Below are 27795 nucleotides of genomic sequence, written 5' to 3' on the forward strand. Positions count from 1 at the left end.
GTAGTGCAGGCTGACTCTGCTCCCTGCCTGTAGTTCGATTCTCTCTGGCTCAAGGTTGACTCAGCTTTCTGTCCTTTTAAGGTTGGTAAAATGAGGACCCAGATTGTTGGGGACAATATGCTGATCCTGTACACCTCTTAAGGAAGGCAGTAAAGCAATGTGATGTGAAGACTTATTGCTATTGCTTTTTAAGTTGTCAAATTCTTATTTAATCGTTCAGGCTGTGAACAATGGTGAGGGCAAAGGCTTGGATCCTGAAGAAGCATTTTGAAGGGGTTCCTAAGCAGAGTGACTTGGAATTAATACAGATAAATCTACCAGCTCTGAATGATGGAGGTAAGAGGAACCATTTGATTGTGCATTTGTGTTACACATTTCCCGTGTCAACAACCCTTGTCCTAGTAGTTTCTTTTAAAAAAATGATGATTCTTGCCCCTAAGCATTTCTTGCAGAAAATATTAAATATATTATACTAAGAAAATTGCTTTGAAAAATTGCATTGTGACAAGTGCCTTCAAATATGTTAATTTAGGGGACAGATAAATCCTGAAAATTCATATATGACTGGTGACTTTTTAAAGTTTCACAAATGAATGTGGAAACAGTACAAATGAAGTCAAGATTGAAAACTGCGAACTACAGTGTTCCCTCAATTTTTGTGGGTTCGAACATCGCAAAAATTCTATACCACAGTTTTTCAAAAATATTAATGAAAAAATACTTCACGGTTTTTTCCCTATACCACAGTTTTTCCCGCCCAATGAAGTCATATGTCATTGCCAAACTTTCATCCGCCTTTAATAAATATTTTTTTAATAAACTTTAATAATAAATAAACTTTAATAATAAATAAACATGATGAGTAATAATCTAAATGGTTGCTAAGGGAATGGGAAATTGTAGTTTAGGGGTTTAAAGTGTTAAGGGAAGGCTTGAGATACTGTTCATAGCCAAAAATAGTGTATTTACTTCCGCATCTCTACTTCGCGGAAATTCGACTTTCGCGGGAGGTCTCGGGAACGCATCCCCTGCGAAAGTCGAGAGAACACTGTATATGATTGAAAGCTGATTAATGAAATCATGGGCCAAGAGTAGTGTTGGGCGAACCGAACTTGCACAGTTGGGGCTCGTGCCGAACTTTGCAGCGTTCGGCATGCCGAACCCGAACCCAAACTTTTTTTAAAGTTTGGGTTCGGCGTTCGCTCGAACACCGCGAAGCACCGCCGCCCGGCTGTCATCTTCTGAGGAAGCAAAAGGAGGTGGGGAAATCCCACAATGGGATTCCAGGGGCGGAGCTTTGACGTCACGGAGACTCCTTTCTGGCCGGCCGAAACGGGGAGTTGAGGAGGAAATAAAGCCATGGGCCAGGAAGGAGTCTTTGTGACGTCAAAACCCCGCCCCCGGAATCCCATCATGGGATTCCCCAACTGCTTGTTTATTTTTACGGGTGTCAAAATTTTTAACTGTTCGGGTCCGGGTTCGGCGAACTTACCCGAACTCCGCCGCCAAATTTGAGTAAGTTCGCCGAACCCGAACTTCGTTGGGTTCGCCCAACACTAGCCAAGAGTGTTTGGATGTGAATATATAAAATGAAAGGCTGTTTTCAGTGTTGAGTTGCGGAATTTAGAAAATATGTTTTTGAAGTGACCCGTTCTTACATAATTTGGCCAGAAAAATTGAGAAAAACATCACATAACTTAGATGAAAAGAACAATGTCAGACATGCTTTATTATCTATTTATCTAACTTTATTATCTATTCATCCAAAATTTATAGGGTGTTTTTGCTCTCCATCCCAATCCTGTAATTAAATGAATAAACAAATAAAACAAATATTTTGAAATGTGTAATTCCCACTTCTTTATTGGTATAATGTATTTCCATTTCTTACTTATTTTTTTCTTAACTCTTCTAACAATAAGAATTTTAACAGAAACGTAGTATAAAATGATACATTTTGTTATAATCATAAAATGGCATGGAATAAATAAACTCTTTTCCTCACACACATAGATAGCACTTCCAGACTAATGCAGTTCTCCAATTTTCTGTTTACTCCTTCCTGGTTTCTTTTAAAAGAAAACAAGATGATCAAATGATAGTTCACTCTCCAGTAGTATATTAACTTGATCTTTCATAATCTTTTCTTCTATGTTTCAGAGCTGCTGCTTGAAAGTGTGTTTCTCAGTGTTGACCCCTATATGAGGTACAATTATTTGTTTGACTTTGTTTGTTTGAATAAACCCCAATTTATTCTGACCATTGATCTATTGCTTTTTCTAACAGTTGTAAGTAAGCCATCATCATTACTGGGTATAAACTAAACTTCTCTGCAGTTTGACCAGCCCTTCTCTTCATGGTACATCTGAATCTACTGTTTAGAGTGATTCTAATCAACGAAATGCATACACACACAAATCCGGTCTCTGTGTGTGTGTTTGTGTGTGTAGGTTGGACAATAGGTGTCAATATAATTATTTATATTGTTATCCTGTTGTAGGCGCCCAGGGTCCTTCGGGAGTTGGGTGGCATAGAAATTCAATCAGTCAATCAATCAATCAATCAATCAATCAATCAATCAATCAATCAATCGAATTTCTGCTCTTCTGGGTCATCATATTCCCATGCAAGTGGAGATGAGATACTATCAGGTTTTGTTTGCTACAATGGGCTTTGGCCCAAGTCCACCTGAACTTCCTTAATAGAATAGTATAAAGTGTGGTAGGCCAAAGATCCCAAATTAAATTGGCTTTAGCCTGACACATGGTTTGCTCCGAAACTATGTGATTGGGCTTGATAAATTGACACTTGAAAATTAATGAATAGTTATGATCGGCTTCTCCTCCTCCCTTCTCTCCTCAGGCTAGCCCCACAGAAGCGTCTCCTCTCGTTTCCCCTTCTCTCCCTCGACTTGCCCATAGAGGCCTCTCCTCTTATCCCCCTTAGGCTTGTCCTTCCTTCTCTCCAGTAATGGGCAGACAAAACTTTTACTGCCACACTGTGGGTGTGGCTTATTTTGTGGGTGTGGTTTGATGGTCATGTGACTGGGTAGGAGTGGCTTGCCTGCCATGTGACCAGGTGGGAGTGGCTTGAGCGATCATCATTGTTCAAGTGAACTGTTAAATCCTTGACTTACAACCTCACTAGTGTCGCTCTGTGGAGTGACAATTTGCTTCACATTTCCCGCGCTCTCCTTCTTGGGTCACTCCCTGCCTCAGGCTGGGTAGCCTGCTGCCCACCCCTGCTTCTCTCCCTCAGGCTTGCCCCTCCTATCTATCGCCTTCTCTCCCTCAGGCTGGCCCCACAGAGGCCTCTCCTATCTTGTCCCCCCTTAGACTTGCCCTTCCTTCTCTCCCTCAGGCTGGCCCTATTGATCTTATTCTATCCCCTGCTCTCCCTGAGGCTGATCCATTGATCCTGTCATGTCCCTGTCTCTCCCTCAGACTTGCCCCACAGAGGTCTCTCCTATCTTATCCCATTCTCTCCCTCAGGCTGGCCGCACTGATCCTCTCCAAACTCCCAGCTCATAGGCTAGATGAGTCATGCATTGGCCACACCCAAGTTGCAGTTGGAACAGAGTTCTTTTCAGGTGGTTAGGGGGAATAGAACGTCTAACTCAGTGGTTCTCAACCTGGGGGTCGGGACCCTTTTAGGGGCCGAACAACCATTTCACAGGGGTGGCCTAAGACCATAGGGAAAGACAAATTTTCCATGATGTTAGAAACTAAAGCTTCTATTCTGGTGCCTTGGAACATATTTTTATAATCTGACCAATCAGACATTTACAGTGGGGGTATCCCTCTGACCTTCCTGCCAATCAGCCTAAAGCTCTGGTTGGGAGAATTGGTGCTAGAATTATGGTTGGGGGTCACTACAACATGAAGAACTGTATTAAGGGATTGCGGCATTAGAAAGGTTGAGAACCACTGATCTAACTCCTTAGCATCAGAGCATGTTAATAATAATATAAGAAATACTAATGCTCTGATGGTCATTTTGAAAAATCCTTTCTACGTGAGCACCTAGAAGCCAAGAGGAACGCACGTGCCAAATTTCAAGTTTGTAGGCTTTACGGTTCTGGAGATTTCGTAATGCTGCGTGAGTGTTTTTCACTTTTATATATAAAGATGATGGATGGCTGAGCTCTGTTTCTAGCCAAAGACATTTATCCAAAGCAAATTATACTGGCATATTTTTGTAGTTTCTCACAGTCTGGAGAATAGAACATTTAATCATTGTTTAAACACACCAAAAGGCTTTTGATGTAGTGCAAACAGGTACTACTTGAAAGAATAACTTCCTCCCAAAATTTGAATTTTTTATAACTTATATTAATATCTAATCATGTACTTTCATGAGACCTAAACAAAAAGGTGCCACAAGAAGCAGGAGCTACCCTAAGTTCATTGTGAAAATGAGTTTGACATGAGTCCAAGTTAAATCACTTACATTTATGTTCCTCTTTCCTAATGTGAATTAAGCCTGTCAATCATACCAGTCATTAATTGGCCCCGTGTATTTCTTTAAAGAAAAAAAATCATAAACTGACTTTTGCTTCTTGTTTGTTTTGCAGAGTATACAGTAAGAGATGGATGAAGGAAGGGGACACCATGATAGGTTCTCAGGTTGCAAGGTAAGATCTACCATGATTTATTTCCTGTTTTCCCAGCTGCTGGTCTTCCTTTCTTCCAGGAGATGTTATTGGGCATTGGACAATAAAATGAAAAGTAAAACCACACCCACATTTATATCTGTTTTCTGTTGGAAACAAGTGTGAGTTGAATCAAAGGTCCTCACAAGGTCCTCATTAAGGCTTCAATATAAAGAATAGTAAATAATTCACAGTCAATAAGACCTGTCCATTGTGTTAGACTTAGTGACTTTGTCCAAATTTAAGAAAACAAATGCATAATTAGGAATATTCAAATTAGAATCGAGAGTAAGTCAAGCTGTATTATTGGTGTTGTTCCAAGGATATCTGAAAAAGCATTAACAAAAGATTCAGGGGGGAAAAGCTTCCCAGCACAATAAAACTAATAAAATGAATGTGTGAAAAGTTCTTCACCTGATATTGAAAATACAGTGATACCTTGTCCTACGAACCCCTCGTCATACGAACTTTTCGAGATACGAACCCGGGGTTTAAGATTTTTTTGCCTCTTCTTCTGACCTATTTTCACCTTACGAATGCCCCGCTGTGATTTCTTTGAGGCTTCCCTCGCTGGGGAACCCCACCTCCAGACTTCCGTTGCCAGCCGAAGCGCTAGTTTTCGCACTGGTAGGATTCCCTTGCAGGGATTCCCCTGCAGCATTGCAAAATCCGAAGGTGGGGTTTCCCATGGAAGCGAGCCTCAGTGGAATCCCACCAGTGCAAAAATGGGTGCTTTGGTTGGCAAAAGGGGTGAATTTTGGGCTTGCACGCATTAATCGCTTTTCCATTGATTCCTATGGGAAACATTGTTTCGTCTTATGAACTTTTCACCTTACGAACCTCATCCTGGAACCAATTAAGTTCATAAGACAAGGTATCACTGTATTCCAATTCCATCAAATGATGAAAGGAAATGCTGCTTTAGGTATTTCAAAGCTATTCAGGACTTTACAGAATAATAGGAAGCAGGGTTGGGTTCTACACCAGTTCACTTCTGGGTACATGCGCATGCGCAGTGCTGAAAAGCAAGCAAAAAAATAGCAAAAAAACTCAAAACAAGATGGTGGTGCATGCACAGAAGCAAAAACCAACAAAAAGTCCCCCCCCAAATCCCCCCCAATCCCCCCGAAATGAAACCCAAAAAAAGATGGCAGTGTCCACAGACCGCCACCAACAGAACTGACTCTGTGACATCACCATCAGTTTGCCACCGTTTCTATAGAACCAGTGCAAACCGAGAGGACCCCACCTTTCATAGGTGTGCTTTGAAATGTAGCCAGAATGGTCTCATAGCCCCCTCAACATAAAATTTCCGTGCGATGGCTTGGTGCCAGATTGTGAGTTACACAGCTCCTCTCATAGAAGTTGAGAAATAATTATTAAAATCTGATTTTGTTTGCAAGTTTCTTTGTTGACTACTATAATTAGTTACCTGTGTTCTTTTCAAAGGATTTTGGAAAGCAGAAATCCTTCATTTCCTGTAGGAACTTTTGTTGTGGCAAATGCGGGCTGGACAACACATTTTATTTCCGATGGCAAAAATCTATTACCAATGCCTCCAAACTGGCCAGAAAATCTTCCAAGGTCATTGGCTCTTGGAACAATTGGCATGCCGGGGTAAGTGTACCCTAATCATGTATTTGATGGAAGTGATGGGATGGATTGTAACCCTGTCTTTGAATTCTGCTACATGTGAGCTGAATGTGGTGCTTCATAGGCCCTAAAAGCTAAGGTTGATGGTTCCACAATTGGAGCCAATGTGAAAAATACTTTTTACCTGGGAAAGGTACCGTACGTCCTTGGTATTCAGAGGATGTCAGCCTCCACGATTGATCTCTCCAGGTTCCTAAGAGGCCAGTAAGGGGTGTACAGAAGTGCACTGGTGTGCCTTTCGTCCCCTGTCCAATTGTCTTTCCTTTCTTTCACCTATCATATATACAGTATTCTCTTCCTTTCATATATCCTCTCCTCTTAGTTCACTTTTACCCTTATATATATTACTACATGTCTATTTTTCTTCCTATGTATTTGTGTATTGGATGAATGAATGAATGAATGAATGAATGAATAAATAAATAAATAAATCTTCAAACCCTGATATCTATGCAGAGTCCCTGAACATCAGCATGTTGTCAGGGTTCCAAATAACATTGAAGCTAAATCAGAGTCTGAGGCATATCTTTCTTCAAAGTTTCAATTTATTAGCAGAGCCATGTTGGCACATCTGTGAGAAACCTGAATCTGAAGTCCCATGGGTTTCTCCGCCCAGTTTAAAGTTCATTCCCTTGTTCCCACAAGTTCATTGCATGGTCCAGTCTGGTTCTGCCAACGTGTCCGATCCTCCCACCAACTTCCGTGTTCAGGTGCTGAACAAAGGATGATCTTGAGAATATAGAAGGAATTTGTTATGGCTACAACTCTACAACCCCCGAGATTCACATTGTCCGCCACCTTCCTGGCCTTCCAAAAGAATTTAAAAACATGGCTGTGCCAACAGGCCTGGGACCATTGAGCGACAACATTCTGCTCCGCCCAGTATTTATCTATCTACAGTATCTATCTATCTATCTATCTATCTATCTATCTATCTATCTATCTATCTATCTATCTATCTATCTATCTATCACCTATCACCTATCTATCTATCTATCTATCTATCTATCTATCTATCTATCGATCATCGATCACCTATCACCTATCACCTATCACCTATCTATCTATCTATCTATCTATCTATCTATCTCTATCACCTATCACCTATCTATCTATGTATCTATCTATCTATCTATCGATCATCGATCATCGATCACCTATCACCTATCACCTATCACCTATCTATCTATCTATCTATCTATCTATCTATCTATCTATCTATCTATCTATCTATCTATCTATCTATCTATCTATCAATCATTTATCACCTATCACCTATCTATCTATCTATCTATCTATCTATCTATCTATCTATCTATCTATCTATTTATCGGCCCTCTGGAATCAACTCCCCCCAGAGATTAGAACGGCCCCCACCCTTGTCTTTCGCAAATTACTCAAGACCCACCTTTGTCGCCAGGCATGGGGGAGTTAGGATATTCCTTCCCCTAGGCCATTACAAGTTATGTATGGTATGTTTGCGTATGTTTGGTTTTTATAATAAGGGTTTTTAGTTGTTTTATTAAATTGGATTGTTACATGTTGTTTTTTATCATTGTTGTTAGCCACCCCGAGTTTGCGGAGAGGGGCGGCATACAAATCCAATAAATAATAATAAAAAAATAATAATATCTATCTATCCATCTATCCATCTATCCATCTATCCATCTATATCTATCTATCTATCTATCTATCTATCTATCTATCTATCTATCTATCTATCTATCTATCTATCTATCTTTCTGACTTCTATGCCGCCCTTCTCGAAGCGACTCAGGACTCGGTATGAATAATAGATGGATTAATGTTTTTTTTAATATTGGGGTTTTAACTTTTATATTTGGTTTTTTTTATTATACGCCGCCCCGAGTCTGTCAGGACTTATAAATCTAAACAAACAAAAACAAACAAACAAATAAATAAATAAATTTTGGAAGTTGACCCACCTGCCCACAGAATGGCAGACATCGGTGAGGTGATGGAAGGCATCTGAGAGGGTAGACAGGTGTCCCTAATACAGATCCTGGCTAATAACTGGTGAAGAGAAGGATGCCCTAAAAATCTAATGAATGAATGAATGAATGAATGAATGAATGAATGAATGAATGTATGTATGAATGAATGAATGAATGAATGAATGTATGAATGAATGAATGAATGAATGAATGAATGAATGAAATAATTCAGGAAATGTTAAAGCTGAACAGTTCCAAACAATATTCTAGTTCATTTTAGTTAATCTCAGCTCTTTCCTTTCCTTCCCTTTTTCCTCCCCTTTTTCCTTCCCTTCCCTCTCTCCCTTCCTTTCCTTTTCCTTCCCTTCCTTCCTCCTCTCCTCCTTTCCCTTTCTCTTTGTTTCCTTTCCTTATCATCTTTCCTCTTGGTAATTTTTAAATTCTGTGTATTTATTTACTTACTTATTTCTTTTAAAAGTTTACATAGCTGCCTACTCAGTTATAAAGTCATAAAGGAGTGACTTTCCCATTTTAAGACAAAAAAGTATAAATTTTTGAGTAACTTATCACCTTCTCTTAAAAGACAGATAATGATCTCTTCTTCCCATATCCCCTTAATCATAAACAAATCCATAAAACTTCATCATTTTCATTCTGAGGTTAGCTCAAGCAGGGGGCTCCAATCTTGATAACTTTAAGATTTGTGGATGTCAACTTCCAGTACTTCAACTCCCAGAATTCATCAGTCCACATATCTTATAGTTGCCAAAGTTGGAGACTCCTGAGCTAAAGTATTTGAAATCTTACAGTGGATAGGTTGCTAGATGAGAAAGTTGTTAAGTGAATTTTACCCCATTTTACAACCTTTCTTGCCATAGTTGTTAAGTGAATCACTGCAGTTGTTAAATTAGGAACAGAGTTGTTAAGTGAATCTGGCTTCCTGATTGACTTTGCTTGTCAGAAGCTTGAAAAAGTTGATCACATGATTCATCCTAAATATGAAGTAGTGCCCAACATCCAAATTTTGATTGACTATGGAGATGCTGCACCGGTCAGAAGTGTAAACATAATAAGTGTAAGTCACCTTTATTGTCCAGTGCAACAGTAACTCTGAACAGTCATTAAATGACTGTTGAGAACTACTTGTATTATTTCAAAATTCCCATCTTATTCTGCGGTGCTTTTGAAGACATTCTTTGCATGCAACCAGGTTATTCCCATTAGTGGTGAATGTTCGTATTTGAGTCCTATTTGATTTTTATGTTTTGGACATTGTGGATGCTGTCAAAGTCCCTATTGAAGACAATCCGTTCCATTGATTAACAGAAGAGAATATTTCATTATTAGCAGAACTGAACATTGAATTAACCTTAAAGGTCTAATCCAGGCCTTATACCATTCCAGACAATGTCTTCAATGGGGCTAAGAGCAACCCAGCCGTGTGGGGTCACTCACGAACGCGAATCCTAGAAAGAAAACTTGGACACATTCTCTCTTTGGGTGAAGTGACACGGTTATAGAGCCATGTACCTCTTTTTATTTGGAAACATAAGGAAATGGGGATAATTACACGTACATATCAAGTGATACATCCAATAACATAACTTCAAACATATCTTTGAGTTCTTCCTATTCCCACAAATATCACAAAACAATTTCCTAGAAACTCTTCCTCAAAGCAGATGTTTCTCACATCTAATTTCTCTAAAGCCTTCTGCCTTATCTCAACTAATCTTCCTTAATCGCCCTCTCCTGTGTATGCTTCAGGCAATGTAAATCTCCCCCTTTGATTCTATAATGTCCTGTCCTGAGTGATGTAAACTTTGTTTATTAGTAAGATGTTTACTGAGCCCTTTTGTTTCCCTGTTGTAATTTCCAGGAATGCAGACTAGGCAAGTTTAGTGCCCTCCTATCCTGGATTATAATAAGCAGAGCATTTTTATGCTAGAGGTCCAGATATATATAATTATAATACAATCCTATTCTAACATTATGCTATACTGCAACAGGACATGTCATGGTGTCAGTGTAAAGCACAAGCTTTTAATTCCTTTTCCTTGCAGTCTTAGTGCCTATTTTGGCCTACTTGAGCTCTGCAAGCCCAAACCGGGAGATACTGTTCTAATTAATTCAGCAGCTGGTGCTGTGGGCAGCGTGGTTGGACAGATTGCAAAAATTAAGGTAAGTGGATATGAAATGTTTTGGACTTCAACTAACAGTCTGATCAATGGACAGGAATTATGGAAGCTCTGGTTTGCTTATCTCTGATCTATTTATCTCCATATGCTTTGATTGATTGATACTACAGAGAAGGTTCTGGACATAAATACCTCATTTGCAACATGCCATTTAGTCACGGGGTGGGGGTGGGAATATGATTCATGACGTCATACATCTCATAATAACATTGATTCCAACTACACACTGTATAACCTTCACATTGAAACATTATGGTTTGACTTATGCCAATTACATTATTCCCATTTTTATAATGTTTGGGGGATATCACTGTGGCTTCTATAGGATGCCTATGCTTTATGTTCATTCTTTGCATCAGAGAAGTACTCTTTTTAATCGTTATTAAAGGTTACAATTTAAAGCAATAGAAACAAATACAAAAGAAACAAAAAGACAATCGAAGGTGCAGAAAACAATTAAAAATATAAAAAACAAAAATTTAAAATATAATAAGAACTATGTAAAGAAGTGACTTTCCTATTTCAAGGTAAGTATAAACCATTTTAGAAACTTAGCACCTTCTCTTACGCTAGAACCATCCCTTCTCAATGTCCCTTCATTGATCAATGATCTATTCTCAATATCCCATTTCTTATTTATAAACAAATTTATAAAAATCTCATAATTTTGGCCTTGAGGTCAGCCAAAGTCCATTAATGTTTACCTGAGATTACATCCATTTTAACTTTGATCACATAAACAGAACTTCACATTTCTTCTTTTTGCTTCAACACTTTGATCTTCAGTCCTTTCAGATAGAATAGAACAAAAAGTGTCAAATTCACGTTGTCATGCTGTCGTCGCATGACATATCAGAACTTTTCTCCCCTTTGCTAAACTGGCGTGGCCAGCATATGACACATCTGATCTTGGGTTTGGGAGTTTGACAGCCCTGTCTTAGGACATTATTCTAATCATTTTTTTAAACTTTGCCCCCTTCTATAAAATTCTGCAAAACTTTAATAAGCTTCTTTTGTAAATTCACTTTGATTATCTATTTTGATTATTTAGACATCATCTGGTGTCTTTTTGTATGTCCAGTGTAACATTTTTTTTATGTCATTCTTTCATCCTGTTGTTGTAAAATTTATAGTCAACTTGGTCTCAGTTGTGTAAGGTAACACTTGTTTCATCCATAGCATCTTTTCCTAGAGGCAGATATGCTTTTCTAACACTACCAACCTATTTTTATTCCATATGGCTTTGGTGTGTTTTGCTTCAGTGGGCAGATTTCATTTAGCTGTGTTTTTAGTGCGATTAAAGAATTAGATTATCTGTGGAAGTTTCTTCTATAAAAAGTTGGTATTATTCTTTTAAGTGTCACTGTGCTGGAACGTAGTGATTCCCAGGAGGGAGGGGTTGTATTCCAGAGGCAACCCAGCCCAGGTATTATGTGTGAGAGAAAGAGGGTGAAGACAGATCCTCCCTAATAGTTGACAATAGGTGCAGAAAACAGAATCTTCAATCCGGCAGGCTTTTTCTATAGGTGTGAAACAATAAAGAATTCAGTTTGGAAGAATTGTCTCATGTCATTCTTGGTTTTGTGCCCCACAGCTACGATACTCTCTATGTGATCAATGGGATTTTATTTCTGTTAACATGGCTTTTTGCTTTACAATATGTCACATTTTGACCACACCGGAATTATAATTCTTGGGTGTTACTTTGGTTTTTACTTGCTAACTCATCTTTTTTGAGCTTGCCTATACTTGTTCTATGGTAAAGTTTCTCTCTCTCTTGCTCTTTCTCTCCCTCCCCACCCCAATTTAAACCCAATCCAATTTCTCCTGTCCATCCCTGTCTTCCTGTCATCGTTATCAATAATAATAATAATAATAATAATAATAATAATAATAATAATAATAATAATTATTATTATTATTATTATTATTATTATTATTATTATTATTATTATTATATCTCAAGACCTAAACTGGTCAACTAACATCAAAAACATCATCAAAAAAGCACAACAAAAAATGTTCTTTCTGCGCCAGCTTAGGAAACTCAAACTGCCCAAGGAGTTGCTGATACAGTTCTATAGAGGAATCATTGAGTCTGTCATCTGCACCTCTATAACTGTCTGGTTTGGTGCTGCAACTCAACAGGACCAACACAGACTTCAGAGGATAATCAGAACTGCAGAAAAAACAGTTGCTGCCAACCTGCCTTCCATTGAGGACCTGTATACTGCACAAGTCAAAAAGAGGACAGGGAAAATATTTACTGACCCCTCGCATCCTGGACACAAACTGTTTCAACCCCTACCCTCAAAACGTTGCTAGAGAGCACTGCACACCAGGACAACTAGACACAAGAACAGTTTTTCCCCGAACACCATCACTCTACTAAACAAATAATTCCCTCAACACTGTCAGACTTTTTACTAAATCTGCACTTTTATTCTACTAGTTTTTCTCATTATTCCTATCATCCTTTTCCTCCCTCTTAGGACTGTATGACTCTAAAGTGTTGCTTGTATCCTAATATTTTTATTAATATTGTTTCTTCATTGCTTATTTGACCCCTATGACAATCATTAAGTGTTATACTACATGATTCTTGACAAATGTATCTTTTTCTTTTATGTACGTTGAGAGCATATGCACCAAGACAAATTCCTTCTGTATCCAATCACACTTGGCCAATAAAAACTCTATTCTGTTCTGTTCTATTCTAACAACAACAAATACAGGAGCAATAATAACAACAATAACAATAGCAACAGCAGAGTTGGAAGGGATCTTAAGAGGTTTTCGAGTCCAACCCCCTGCTTAGGAAGGAAACCTTACAACACTTCAACAAATGGTTATCCAATATCTTCTTAAAACCTTCCAGTGTTGGAACGTTCACAACTTCTGGAGGCAAGCTGTTCCAATGATTAATTGTTCTCACTGTCAGGAAATTTCTCCTTAATTCTAAGTTGCTTCTCTCCTTGTTTAGTTTTCACCCATTGCTTCTTATTGTACCCTCAGGTGCTTTGGAGAATAGCTTCACTCCCTCTTCTTTGTGGCAACCCCTGAGATATTAGAACACTGCTATCATGTTTCTCTTAGACCTTCTTTTCATTAAACCAGACATACCCAGTTCCTGCAATCGTTCTTCATATGTTTTAGCCTGTTGTTTTTAGCCTGTTGAAGATGGTTTATGAAGACACTCGCATTGCCTTGCCAAAGTCCAGGTTTCATAATAGTCCGATTCTTTTCGATTATTCAGTTCCATTGCCAATCTGTCCATCTCTGCACAGTCGTATATTTTATTGATGATCTCATTGTCTTCAGGTATTTGCGGATTTTTCCAGTTCTGTGCAAATACAATCCTTGCAGCTGTTGTAATATGCAAGCTTAAATATTTTACATTTTTAGAATAGGTACCTCTCATAATACCCAGTAGAAAAAACTCTGGCGTATATTCTATTTTTGTATTTGTTATTTGACACAACCAATTATTTATTTTTTTCCAATATTTTCATGTCTCTGGACATAACCACCATAGATGAAAGAAGGTGCCTTGAGTGTTTTTACATTTCCAACACATTGGATTGTAATTTTTATGCATTTTAGCTAGTCTTTTGGGTGGAAGATGCCAACGGTATAGCATTTTATATTGGTTTTCTTTGTATATTGTGGATTTTGTTAATTTGATATTTCTCTTCCAAATCTGTTCCCATTCCTCTATATATATATTGTGGCCAACGTTTTTCGCCCAGGCAATCATTGTACCTTTAACTATCTCCTCTGGTCTTTCATTTCATTTTATTTTTAACCGGCAGGGTTGTAAAGTGGTCGGCACCGCGGGTTCTGATAAAAAGTTGGAATACCTGAAGGAGCTTGGCTTTGATGAAGTCTTTAACTATAAGACTGTGAAATCCCTGGAGCAGGCCCTGAGAGACGCTTCCCCCGATGGCTACAACTGCTACTTTGATAACGTACGTATAAGATGGAGCTCAACTTTGAAGTGGCCTAAGATAGGAAGGGAAAACTGATCTAAGGAACTTCCTGTGTTGAAAGCTGCTTTGGCCCAGGCAAAGAAAAGCAGGCATTCATCCTTAAGTCTCTCCTGCAATCCCCAAGTCAGGCTTTTTAATATTTTGGGACACCCCTCTCGTCCCTTGCATTTATCTCTCCCAGGCAGTCCACCATTGGTCTCCCTGCATAATGCAAAGTGCATACTTAATGACAGTAGTGAGTTGCAGCTGGTATGCCTGGGATACATGCCCCCAATGCGCGCACGTGTGTGCATACGTGAGATTTTGCTTCTGTGCATGTGCAGCAAGTGAAATTTCACACAAGGACACTCTTGCATACAAGATTTTGCCCATTTTTGGCGGGTTTTTGCTTCTGCGCTCTGAGCAGAAACAAAGAAATTGCCGAAAATCAGTGAAATCTCAGGCGCGAGAGTGTCCTCGCATGAGATTTCACTTGCTGCGCATGTGCAGAAGCGAAATTTCACACTGTCAGGCACATGCGAGCCCAACGGGGGTGCGCATGCCCCAGACAATCCCATTGGGCATACCGGTAGTGGCCAGTAAGGGGAATCCTCGCCTGTTTAATAGCAATAATCACAAAATCGCCCACATTTCTGCAACACTCCGCGGCCTACACTGGCTGCCGATCGGTTTCCGGTCACAATTCAAAGTGTTGGTAATGACCTTTAAAGCCCTACATGGCATTGGGCCAGAATACATCCGGAACCGCCTTCTACCGCACGAATCCCAGAGGCCGATAAGGTCCCACAGAGTTGGCCTTCTCCGTGTCCCGTCGACCAAACAATGTCATTTGGCGGGCCCCAGGGGAAGAGCCTTCTCTGTGGCAGCCCCGGCCCTCTGGAACCAACTCCCCCCAGAGATTAGAATGGCCCCCACTCTCCTTGTCTTTCGCAAATTACTTAAGACCCACCTTTGTCGCCAGGCATGGGGGAGTTAAGTTATCCTTTCCCCCTAGGCTATTACAAGTTATGCATGGTATGTTTGTGTGTATGTTTGGTTTTTTATAATAAGGGTTTTTTTAGTTGTTTTTATTAATTGGATTGTTCATGTTGTTTTACCACTGTTGTTAGCCGCCTGTCTGCGGAGTCTGCGGAGAGGGGCGGCATATAAATCCAATTTAAAAATAATAATAATAATAATAATAATAATAATAATAATAATAATAATAATAATAAATAAATAAAAATAATAATAATAATAATAAATAAATAAAAATAATAATAATAATAATAATAATAAACAACAACAACAACAACAATAATAATAATAATAATAAAATAATAATATTTTAAAAATTGGTTTTGCTGGAAGGTAAACGGACAACTCCATATCTCTCATTTACCCTTCTTGGTAACATTTTTCAATGTAGCCATGAACCATTGAAGCAAATGTAAACAAATATGCCTGTGGTGCACCTGGATGTCCGCGTACGATTTCGCTACCTGCCTAGGTGCAGTAGCATAATTGCGCTGGACTCTGCAAGCACTCCGAGCAACGGCGGCGAGCACATGTCACTGTTCCATCTTAGCAGCCCACCTCTGTGTGCATGTAAATGTTTTGGATATGCTGCAATTGAAACCCCAGGTGATTGTTTTGTGTTTAAAAAGGGTTGATCTTACCATTCCCAAAACATTTCACCTTTGGATATGTTTTGTGCAACTACCACAAACTCAGAACAACTGTTTCAAACTTGAAAAATAGATAGCAGTAGCAGTTAGACTTATATACCGCTTCACAGTGCTTTAACAACCCTCTTCTCAAGTATTTTAGTCTTGGAAAATGTTGTGTTGTCTTTGTCTCCACCAGGTGGGAGGAGAATTTTCCAGCGTTGTTTTTGAGCAAATGAAGACATATGGGAGAATTGCAGTGTGTGGTGCTATCTCCTTGTATAATGACACCCAGGTCAAGAAAGGTACAGATCTATTTTTCTTTTTGCATGTTGTTTGCTTTAAACATCTATAACAAACAAATAACAACAACAACAACAACAACAACAGAGTTGAAAGGGACCTTGGCTGTCTTCTAGTCCAATCCCCTGCTTAGGCAGGAGACACTACACTACACTACTTCGGACAGTGTTGGAGCATTCACAACTTCTGGAGGCAAGCTGTTCCACTGATCAACTGTTCTGACTGTCAGGAAATTTCTCCTTAGTTCTAAGTTACTTCTCTCCTTGTTTAGTTTCCACCCATTGCTTCTTGTTCTACCCTCAGGTGCTTTGGAGAATGGTTGTGCACAAAATGCCAATTTTCAGCACTTTTTTGCTTCCGCACATGCGCAGAAGCAAAAAAATCGCTCAAAATCAGCAAAATCACACACGCACAAGCATTTCATGCAAGATTTCATTTACTGAGCATGCGCAGAAGCTGAATCTTGTGCCGGTGCCCACATCCGCTCTGGTCACCAGGAGCGCACCGGGAGCGCCGGAGACAGGGAGCCCTTCACTGATTCAAATATGAGCCAGCAGTCTGCAGTAGCTGCCAAAAAGGCCAACACATTTCTAGGCTGCATTAACAGAGGGATAGAACCCAAGATTACATGAAGTGTTAATACCACTTTATAAGGCCCTGGTCAGACCACACTTGGAATACTGCATTCAGTTTTGGTCGTCACGATGCAAAAAGAATGTTCAGACTCTAGAAAAAGTGCAGGGAAAAGCGACAAAGATGATTAGGGGACTGGAGGCTAAAACATATGAAGAATTTTTACAGGAACTGGGCATGGCTTGTTTAATGAAAAGAAGGACCAGGGGAGACATGATAGCAGTCATTTATTTATTTATTTATTTATTTATTATTATTTATTAGATTTGTATGCCGCCCCTCTCCGACTCAGGGCGGCTCACAACAGTAATAAAAACAATATAGCAGTGGAACAAATCTAATATTAAAAACATATAAAACCCTGTCATTATTTAAAAAAACCAAACAGCACATTCATACCAAACATAAAACAAAGTATAAAAAAGCCTGGGGGAAAGGTGTCTCAACTCCCCCATGCCTGGCAGTATAAGTGAGTCTTGAGTAGTTTACGAAAGACAGGAAGGGTGGGGGCAGTTCTAATCTCCGGGGGGAGTTAGCTCCAGAGGCCGGGGCTGCCACAGAGAAGGCTCTTCCCCTGGGTCCCACCAAATGACATTGTTTAGTCGACGGGACCCAGAGAAGGCCAACTCTGTGGGACCTTATCGGTCGCTGGGATTCGTGCGGTAGCAGGCGGTTCCGGAGGTACTCTGGTCCAATGCCATGTAGGGCTTTAAAGGTCATGACCAACACCTTGAATTGTGACCGGAAACTGATCGGCAGCCAATGCAAGCCACAGAATGTTGAAGAAACGTGGGCGAATCTTGGAAGCCCCACGATGGCTCTCGCGGCTGCGTTCTGCATGATCTGAAGTTTCCGAACACTTTTCAAAGGTAGCCCCATGTAGAGAGCGTTGCAGTAATCGAACCTCGAGGTGATGAGGGCATGAGTGACTGTGAGCAGGGGTTGCCACAAAGAAGAGGGAGTCAACCTATTCTCATGCATGATTTCGCTTCCTATACAAGCGCAGAAGCCGAATCTCATGCGGGTGCATGTTTGCATGTGTCAGGGACGCAGAAATGCACGCACATCTCCATTTTTCCTACCGGGACAGCGTGCCGGACGATCCCATGCTGCAGACCATTACTGTAACAAATATATGACAAAGGTGACCTCCAAATTATTTCAGCTTAGAGATAATAATACAAAAGTGTCTTAAATTTTAATGAATAATCGATATTTAAGTTACCTTCAAATATTAGTCACATTCTAAAAGATCCATATTCTTATCATATTGTTCTCTTAATTTTAATTTAACAAATAACACACATTGCCAAACATGAATAACCATATATATATATATTTTAAATGAAAGTGACTAAATACATAAAACGTTCTACCTCAGGGTAGAAATTAATAGAGGATTTCATGCATTTTGTATCTTTTCTTTTTAGTCTTCCCTGACCTCATGTTTCTGTCGGTTTTTATGAAGATAGGGAAGGAAAGCTCATTTTCCTCCCCAATCTTCATAAAAGGTTTTTGAGGATAATAGCAATTTGGTATGATAGCAATATTTGTTAGTGAGTGGAGAACATGGATTGATGTTAATTGAGTAGATGTTATTACAGAGAAATTTTAGTGACTTATTTTTAATCCTTTTACTGATTACTTTTATAACTGCTTGTTTTACAATAAATATGAAACTTATTTAGAGTTACACTTAGAAAGAAAGATCCTGTGTTAGGAAATATATTGAAGATTTTGTGCTTTAATGATTCTATTTATTAAAGCAGCAGCATCTATTAAAAGCTCATATCCAAGACGGTGCTTTCAGAAATAGTACTATTGTTAAATTATTTTTGAAGAGTCTTAATCCTAAAAAAACATCTATAATAAGAAAACTTCTAATCAATTCAATTCAATTCAATTTATTAGATTTGTATGCCCTTTGGCCTTTTCACTTTAAAAAAAAAAAAAAACTTTAAGAATGTACACGTCATGTTATTGTGGTTTTTAAAACATCTTGTCTACATTAGGACAGTTTGGCACTGCAGTTACAATAAGTTTGAGTATTTCGGTATGTTTCCGTTGCCAAACAATTCTTCCCCTTTTTTTTGAAAATTTTCTCGTCCTGCAAAGATATTTCTTGGTTGCATAGCTCTCCCCCAATTTGCAAAATGCTTTCATATATTTTATATATATAAAAGATGGGCATCTAATAAATAAACAAATATGTATTTACGGAGTGCTTTCATTCACGCACTCACACATATATATGAAGAAACGATAGACATCACAATCTCTAGAATGTTTACATTTTTTTAATACACTAAGCTTTTATCAACCCCTGATGACATCATCAGAATGTAAAATCCCCATTGAAGATATGCTTGCTTTTATGGAATGCTGATCAATTTAGTCACTGGATGCGTAATTTTATTTTATTTTATTTTCTAGTCTTTTCTTCCTTCCCTCCTTCCCTCTCTCCCTTCTTTCTTTCTTTCGTTCTTTCTTTCGTTCTTTCTTTCTTTCTTTCTTTCTTTCTTTCTCTTTCACAAAAATCTTTTATTTTGAAACAATTCATTCAGACTCTGTGGCAACAACAACAACTGTGAACTTGCCCTGTTGAAATTTAATGAGTAATGCAAATTGTTGCAGGCCGCTAGAGGCCAGTCGTGAAGTGATTACTTGGATCTGGTTTGTTAAATAACTCACCAGAGTCACACAACATTGAGCCAAAAACCAAAGTCACACACAACACTGACCTGAGTCACACAACACTGAGTCAAAAACCAAACCACCCATTTTGTATAGAAAGTTCTGAGAACCAGAGTCTATAAAAATCAAAGTACCTAAGTATCTTTCTCTAAAGTCTAAAGTAAATGATTATTAGGGAACACTTATATAATACAATTTTAAAAGTGGAACATTTCCACTTGTGACTATGACATGGATGGTGTTTATTTTGTTACCAACAAAACGGAAAGTTATTGTCTTCCTGGATGCCTTTTTAACTGCATTCCAACTGACCATTTGTGGGATTTTTGATGGTCTCCCATTCAGGTTTTAACCCAAAAAGATCCTGCTTATCCCCCAATCTCAGATAAGATTTGTCTGGTGCTGGTACCTGCTGAGATGAAAGTTGCATATTATTCAAGGAAGATCTGTGCTACTTATATAAAGTTGGTTCCTTGCTATTCAGTCCCTAATTATGTCTGTCCTCTTGAACTTTCCTTTCCGCCTCCCCAACTATTTCATTTGTACCAAAGTGCCAATGCTTCTTCATAATGCATACTGTACTACCAACAGAAGCTGCTTTAAAAGTTAAATCTAGATCAGGGGTGTCAGACTCAATTTCATTGAGGGCCTCATGAGGGTTATGTTTGATCATGGGGGGGGGGTTAGTGTGCGTGACTAGGGGTGTGTGGCCAGCTCAACATCCATTTTTGGCTGTGACGGCCTCCGGCAGCCCTCTGCCATCAAAAATGGGGCTCAGTGGTGTTGTGGTTGGCTCTGGCCCAGCTCCTGCCCCAGGGAATGGGGAGGTAGATGCAGGGGAAACTTCAACATGTCACAGGCCTGTGTTATTGCCGACAGAATCAGTTCAGAGTTTAGTTTCCTCGGACGAAGAAGATGGTGGGAGTGACTTGGCAGAAAAGGGCTTGGCACCAGTGTTCCCTCTAATTTTTTTGGGGGGTGGGCGGAAAAGTATAGTGTCTGAGCGGCAGTCCCTTTGGGACTGGGCAGCACAGAAATAATAAACAAACAAACAAACAAATAAATAAATAAATAAAAAACCCACCCTCTTTTGCCTCAGAGAATTTCAAAATAAAATACTGTACTGTGTGTCTATAACAGTGAGCTCATAATAGGGCAACTCTATCAATATCAAAATGCCACTTAAATAGTTGAGCTAGTTTCAAACTAGATTTTGATTTTCTTTCTCTCTTCCTTACTCCCATTCTTTTTCTTTCTCTTTTCCTTCCTCTCTTTTTTCTATCTGTTTCTCTCTCTTCCTCTCTTCCTCTCTTTCGCCTTCTCTCTCACTCTTTCCCTCTCGGCTTCTGGGCAGGTTTGGAAAACTCTGAGTTGATGATGATTTTTAAGTGAGCGATTGCTCACTGCTCAGCTTAGAGGGAACTATGCTTGGCACACAGCCCAGGCAGTCACTCTCCCTTATCTTCTATAGCTTCAGATTATGACATTTTGGACCCACGCACGCGCAGAATTATGCGTAGAACAGACCAAGTAAAAACATATTACAGGAAATAAGGGAGGCCACCTGTGTTTGGGTGGGGCTCCAGTAATTAGGGCTGCTGCTATAAATAGCAGCATGTAGGCTTGGCCATTGTGGAAGAATATCTGTTGCAGTTTCGTTAGGAATCTTGTGTGCTGGACTTTGTTGCTTTTTCATGCCCTTGAAACCAAAGCAGAGTAGCGTGTGTGTGTGTGTGTGTGTCTCCCTTCGTTGGAAGAAGAAGGGGTGTGAAGTTTCTCCACAGCTGCTGGCTAAGTACTTAATGATTGCTTAAGAGAAATTGTACAGACTACCCGGTTGTTTTAGGAAGAGTGCTCTTTGCAATACAAAAAGAGTGCTTAGTTTATTTTGACTTATTTTGACAGTTTATGAGAAAAAGATACAAAGGAGATGGCAGTATTAGTAATGAGGAGAGATATGGGTGATTTCAGAGAAATTAAGGAAGCAGCTATAGAAAGTACCCAGGCGGTAATAGTTTTAGGTTGGAAGGGTGCAACAAAATGGACAATACAAAATTGGTTCCGGTACATGGTGGAACACATTTAGTTTGAAGCTATGGATACAAAGATGAATATGATTAATGAAAATAAAGTGAAAAAACTGATGGGAAGATGGGAGAGGGTTAGAGGTTTTATGGTCAGTAGAATTCGAGACCGAGTTGTAAAGAATAAATTGGAATCTCTCTATATTTTGTAAATATGCTAATGTTCCCGGTTTAAAATACAGTACTGTATTATTAATCACTTCACCCTCATTTGGTGGAGGGATAGAATGAATGATGTTGGGTGGCAGGAGTACATATCACTGTGCACTCCTGAGTCTTTGGAGAGGGGCGGCATACAAATCTAATAAATTATTATTATTATTATTATTATTATTATTATTATTATTATTATTATTATTATTATTATTTTATGTTGTGTGTATTTGTTTTTATTATTATTATTATTATTATTATAAAAATCAATAAAATTTATGTATTTAAAAGAAAAACATGCAGTATGTTGGTAAAGAGTGAGATAAGATGAGAGAGCTGTGAAACAGATGTGCGAGATGTCACTGTTTTCATTAAAACACTTGTCACCTGCTGTACAAAAATGGCACAAGTCAAGTGTTCACAGGGATGAGACAAACAACCAGGGCAAGTAGAATGGCAAAATCATGCAGCTTAGTTTGATGAAAGGTGACCGAGCCACAGCTGTCTCGTTCAGAGCAACTCATTCCAATGATTCTTGCGTATCTTTTAACACTGCTGTTTTCTTCACCTCGCTTTAACAGCCTAAATTAAAATTGGCTGTATTTGAACAAGAAAATCAGCCGAGATCTAGTTCAGCAGCAGCCTTGGGTCACAAAACAAAGGATGGCTTTGATGGGCAACCTGGCTGATGTTTTATTTGGAAATTTGATCGCATTTGGAAAGAGACACGCTTATTTTGATGCTTCAGAAGGCTCCATACAATATCATTTGCAAAAATTTTGGAAAATGATATGTTGACCATAGTTGAGAAAATACTCTTTTTTGTTTTTAAGAAACATGACATATGCAATGTTGGGTAAGCTTTGGATAAGTTAGGAGTTTGTGGCACCACTTCTAGAGATATACTGAGACAGAGCAAACCTTTCTAACTTTTTTTTCTCTGAACTTTCTTCTAGGACCATTTGTGCAGGTCCCTGTGGTTACCAAACAGCTCTACATGGAAGGCTTTTTAGTCACACGTTGGGATGATAGGAAAGATGAAGGGCTGAGCGCACTACTGAAATGGGTTCAAGAGGTAAGCTAACAGTAGAAGAGGTTCTCCCTTCCTCCCTCCATCCATCCATCCCTCATCCTCCCACCTCTCTCTGTCCCTCCTTGTGTGTAATTCAAAGGGGAAAGACTTTGATACCTCGTCTTTTCCTTGGGAGCCCAAGATAGCATGCTCTAGGACACTGTTTTTCAACCAGTGTGCCGCGGCACACTAGTGTGCTGTGAGACATGGTCAGGTGTGCCGCGAAGCTCAGAGAGAGAAAGCAAGAGAGAGAGAGAAAGAGAAAGAAAGCAAGAGAGAGAGAGAAAGCAAGAGAAAGAGAACAAGAGAGAAAGAAAGCAAGAGAGAGAGAAAGAGAACAAGAGAAAGAGCAAGAGAGAGAGAGAGAGGGAGGGAAAGAGAGAGAGAGAAAGACATAGAGGGAGGTAGGGAGGGAGAGAGAAAGAGCAAAAAAGAGAGGAAGGAAGAGAAAGAAAGAGGGATGGAGAGAAAGAGGAAGGAAGGGAGAGAAAGAGGGAGAAATAGAGCGAAAGGGAGGAAGAGAGAGAATTTTTTTGTCCAAACTTTTTTTAGCCCTCCCCGCCCCGCTCAATGTGCCCCAGGGTTTCGTAAATGTAAAAAATGTGCCACGGCTCAAAAAAGGTTGAAAATCACTGCCCTAGGAATTCCCTCTCATTTTATAGTTAAGTTCAACCTTTTGAGATTGGCTGGGCTGAATAATTAGCCCAACCAGTTCTCGTGATTGACTACAGCACTGGTCACCAGCTGGTGGTCCGCGAGAAAATTTTGATGGTTTGCAGAAAAATTATTTGAATTTCTTATAATGCACTAAATCAGGGGTGCTCAAACCATCAGCCCCTGGGCCAGATAGGTGCAATGGATGTGTTGCTGCAGAGTCTCCCCCTTCAGGGTCTTTTTGTGTGAGTTGGACCGGGGGAGAAACTCTGACTTAGGGTCCGCTTCAGCCTCCTAGTGTGGGGCTTTGGGCGAAGGATGGAGGGAGGTGCTACTGGTGGCAAAGAGCTGGGGGGCGTTGTTCCACTGGGACTGCATCATGGCCTGGAACTGGCTGACCATCTTAGCCCGCTGAGCCTCCAGGTGTCAGTACTTAGCATTGCACTCTTGCAGGTCTTCCTTCCGCTTGGAAAGCCTATGCTCATAGTCCTCAGTGAGGTACTTCTGCTGAGCCTCCTTCTCAGTTAGATCCAATCTGAACTGAGCCAGCTGTTCTGCCAACTATTTCTTGTGGTCTGTGCTTAGTTCCAACAACTGCTTCCTCTTGGGGTCCCAAAGAGCCCGGATGGGTAGGGGAGGAGTGGCTGGGAGGGGAAGGGGAAGTAGAAGCTGATGAGGCACCTCTGGATGTGAGTGACATCGAGTTGACCATGCCCACCCAGTCACATGCCCACCTGGCCACGCTCACCCAGCCAGTCATTAGGCAGATCATATTAGTAATCCGTGGGATTTAAAATTATGAATTTAGTGGTCCCTGTGGTCCGAAAGTTTGGTGACCCCTGGACTACAGAACCTGACTCTCCCTTATGCAAGTCCACCATCTCAAAACCACTTATTGCCCTTTGCCACGCTACTTGACCAAGGAAAGTTTTTGGTCTGCAGAGGAAAAATATGCAGGAGTTACTCCGAGTGCTGCTCATTATTTTTATTCTCGAACACATTCAGGAATAGACCTACATGTACTCCAGTGTAATGTGCAGTTGTGGGTGTGTCTCTAAAACACATGTGTAATGCTTTCCTTTTGTCTCGTCCCTAGCTATTTTGAGCAGGAACTTATTCTTAGGATTTTAAATGCCAAGGGAGAACTGAACACATTTGAATGTTTCATTTTTCACATAGGGGAAAATTAAATGCCGCGAAGACGTCACCAAGGGTTTCGAAAACATGCCAGCTGCATTTATGGGAATGCTCAAAGGAGACAACTTTGGAAAGGCAGTAGTAGAGGTATAAAAGGCACTCTGGCTCGTGAAAACTATAAATCGTGGTATCTGCACTACTTTATGGACTGACTTGTCTTCTGCGCCACTCCAGCATGCCCTCAAGTGTGCCAAAACCACAGAAAATCGGGATTATCATGTGAAGTCTAAAGGACAAAAGAAGCAAATGCCTCTTAGAAGGTTTCTAATATTCTGCTTTCAGGTTATCCAGTTTGAATAAAAGAAGCCGAAGCACACAGAATCGTTTCTTATGCCTCAATACCTTCTGCATCCAGATTCATACATATTAGGGATGGTTGGGTGAAGTTGTGTTGGTTGACAAATAACATGAGATATCATAATGCCATAATCAGTTTTATTTGTTACCCTATAGCAGTGATGGCGAACTTATGGCATGGGTGTCATAGGTGGTACGTGGAGCCATATCTGCTGGCACGCAAGCCGTTGCCCTATCTCAGCTCCAACATGCATGTGTGTGCAAGCCAGATGATTTTTAGCTCATACAGCGGCTCTGGGAAGGCGTTTTTGGCTTCCAGAGTCTCTGGGGCGATGGGGGAGGGTGTTTTTCCCCTGCCCCAGCTCCAGGGAAGCCTTTGGAGCCTGGGGAGGGTGAAACACGAGCCTACTGGGCCCACCAGAAGTTGGGAAACAGGCAGTTTCCGGCCTCCAGAGGGCCTCTGGGGTGGTGGTGGTGAGGGAAGCTGTTTTTGCCCTCCCCAGGCATTGAATTATGGGTGTGGGCACTTGCGCATGCACAATAGTGTGCGTGAATGCTCTTTTGGCACTCAAGGGAAAAAAGGTATACCATCACTGCCCTATAGCTTTCCTGAGCAAACAACAGAAACAAGAATAAAAATAGATAAAACACAACGCATTTACAGCTATTCATCTTCAATCTTACTAGGGCTGCCCAGCTGAAGTCTGGGACTGCCTTCTGCCGCACGAATCCCAGCGACCAGTTAGGTCCGACAGAGTTGGCCTTCTCCGGGTCCCGTTGACTGAACAATGTCGTCTGGCGGGACCCAGGGGAAGAGCCTTCTCTGTGGCGGCCCCGACCCTCTGGAACCAGCTCCCCCCGGAGATTAGGATTGTCCCCACCCTCCTTGCCTTTCGTAAACTCCTTAAAACCCACCTCTGCCATTAGGCATGGGGGAATTGAGATATCTCCCCCTGGCCTATATAGTTTATGCATGGTACACAAGGGTTACCAATTATGTGTTATCAATTCCAACTCTTTTGAGTGCCACAAGGGCAGAGACAGTGAACCATGGAGAGATTCCTGTATCTACTCTGGGAAAGAAGAGTTAATGTAGGAAAAAGTGCCAAAATATCAACGTATGCGCATGGCCCACTCACCCACAGACAGTCCACAAGCTCTGGGAAGGCAGACTATATAGCAAGGTTGCTACCCAGGTAAGTTGATTTGGCCAGAGTTCAAGCAAGACACAGAACCTTTTATATATTTTTTATTATCTTCATTTACAGACCGAAGGGTCAATGTGTATTTGAATACATATTCTAACTTGATCAGTGTGTTATGTAGAAAAGGCTATAATTTAACAGTCAGTCATGAATTAAGAACCTTTGGTTACATATATTTCTTAATGGCTTCTTCCAGCTTTTCTTTATTTGCTCCGGAAAATTCATGCACCTGAAATACAGAGAGTTTTAAGTTTAAGACTTTTTATTTGAAGAGTCATCCATTTGTTAACACATACTGTCAACATTAAATGGTTATTTAATGTTGATTCCATGCTGATCCATCAAGGAAGTGAACACTGCCTAAAAACCTCCTTCCTTTAAGCAGCTTACCATGAAGAATATAATTTTCTAAAGTACAGTGGTACCTCTACTTAAGAACCTGGTCACGGAACAAATTAAGTTCATAAGTAGAAAAGTTTGTAAGAAGCAGCAATTTTCCCCATAGGAATCAATGTAAAAGCAAATAATGCGTGTGATTGGGAAAACCACAGGGAGGGTGGAGGACCTGTTTCCTCCCAGGAGATTCCTAGAGAGGCCCCACGGAGGCTTTTCCCTGCCTTTTCCGGTTACAGTTACGGAGGCTCGGGTTTGTAAATGAAAAATGGTTCTTGAGAAGAGGCAAAAAAATCTTGAACACCCGGTTCTTATCTAGAAAAGTTCTTAAGTAGAGGAGTTCTTAGGTAGAGGTATTACTGTATATAGTACTTAAGATACCTATGGTCACCCATCCTATGAAATACAAATCTGGAAAGTTCACAGTAACAAAACCTCACAATCTAACCATCTAACACCTCAATCCCCAGACTTCAACCTCACCATATCCCAATACTTGGAGAGAAACCAATTTTTTTTATAGTTTTCTGGAAGGCTGAGAGAGGGGTGGCTCTGAGATTCCAGAGGGAAAGGATATTCCAGAGAATAGGGGCTGCTTTGGAAAAGCAGTTCTTCTAGGTCCTACTAGGGAGCAGTGGTTTTTGAAGAGGATGGTAACACATATTTTGATTTTGGTTCCCGAAATCCAAGGTTACTAGATTTTGTGACCTAATTCACAAACCCATTTAAAGTTACTATACAGTGGTACCTCATGATACGAACTTAATTGGTTCCAGGAGGAGGTTCGTAAGGTGACAAGTTCGTAAGATGAAACAATGTTTCCCATAGGAATCAATGTAAAAGCAAATAATGCCTGCAAATCCTTCAGGAAAATCCCAAACTTTAGAAGGGAGGCGAACAGAGGGCAGGGAGGAGCAGCTAAAGGGGGCGGGTGGAAGAAGCAAGGCTAGGCTAAAGGGTGAGTAGGAAGGAAGAAAGGCAAGGGGGGCGCCCCTCCCTTTTCTTTCTTCAAAAGACA

The 27795-nt window shown here is 40.2% G+C and overlaps 2 protein-coding genes across 2 annotated transcripts in view; one reads left to right on the plus strand and one right to left on the minus strand.

Annotated features, from left to right (window-relative positions):
• Positions 1-222: 222 nt before the first annotated feature.
• PTGR1 (prostaglandin reductase 1) lies at positions 223-25203 on the plus strand. The gene is made up of 9 exons (XM_070736243.1): positions 223-336; positions 2161-2206; positions 4574-4633; positions 6101-6268; positions 10323-10440; positions 14270-14425; positions 16292-16397; positions 22916-23034; positions 24865-25203. Exons 1-9 carry the CDS (start codon positions 231-233, stop codon positions 24973-24975), a joined length of 990 nt encoding a protein of 329 aa, XP_070592344.1. The 5' UTR covers positions 223-230; the 3' UTR covers positions 24976-25203.
• A 1212-nt stretch (positions 25204-26415) lies between these two features.
• LOC139162263 (thioredoxin domain-containing protein 2-like) overlaps positions 26416-27795 on the minus strand; it is a 31244-nt gene continuing 29864 nt past the window's right edge. Inside the window, exon 5 of the mRNA XM_070742443.1 lies at positions 26416-26613. Coding sequence (XP_070598544.1) covers positions 26551-26613 — 63 coding nt within the window. The 3' untranslated portion in view covers positions 26416-26550. The remainder of the gene's footprint in view (positions 26614-27795) is intronic.

This window comes from Erythrolamprus reginae, chromosome 2, assembly GCF_031021105.1.
Source record: "Erythrolamprus reginae isolate rEryReg1 chromosome 2, rEryReg1.hap1, whole genome shotgun sequence".
Lineage (NCBI taxonomy): Eukaryota > Metazoa > Chordata > Lepidosauria > Squamata > Dipsadidae > Erythrolamprus > Erythrolamprus reginae.

Bases quoted from the DNA above. Each gene is read 5' to 3' on its own strand.
- PTGR1 (XM_070736243.1), top strand. From the start codon at position 231: ATGGTGAGGGCAAAGGCTTGGATCCTGAAGAAGCATTTTGAAGGGGTT. The intron at 6,269-10,322 runs GTAAGTGTACCC...TTTTCCTTGCAG, and splicing joins GGAACAATTGGCATGCCGGG to TCTTAGTGCCTATTTTGGCC. The intron at 16,398-22,915 runs GTACAGATCTAT...ACTTTCTTCTAG, and splicing joins TGACACCCAGGTCAAGAAAG to GACCATTTGTGCAGGTCCCT.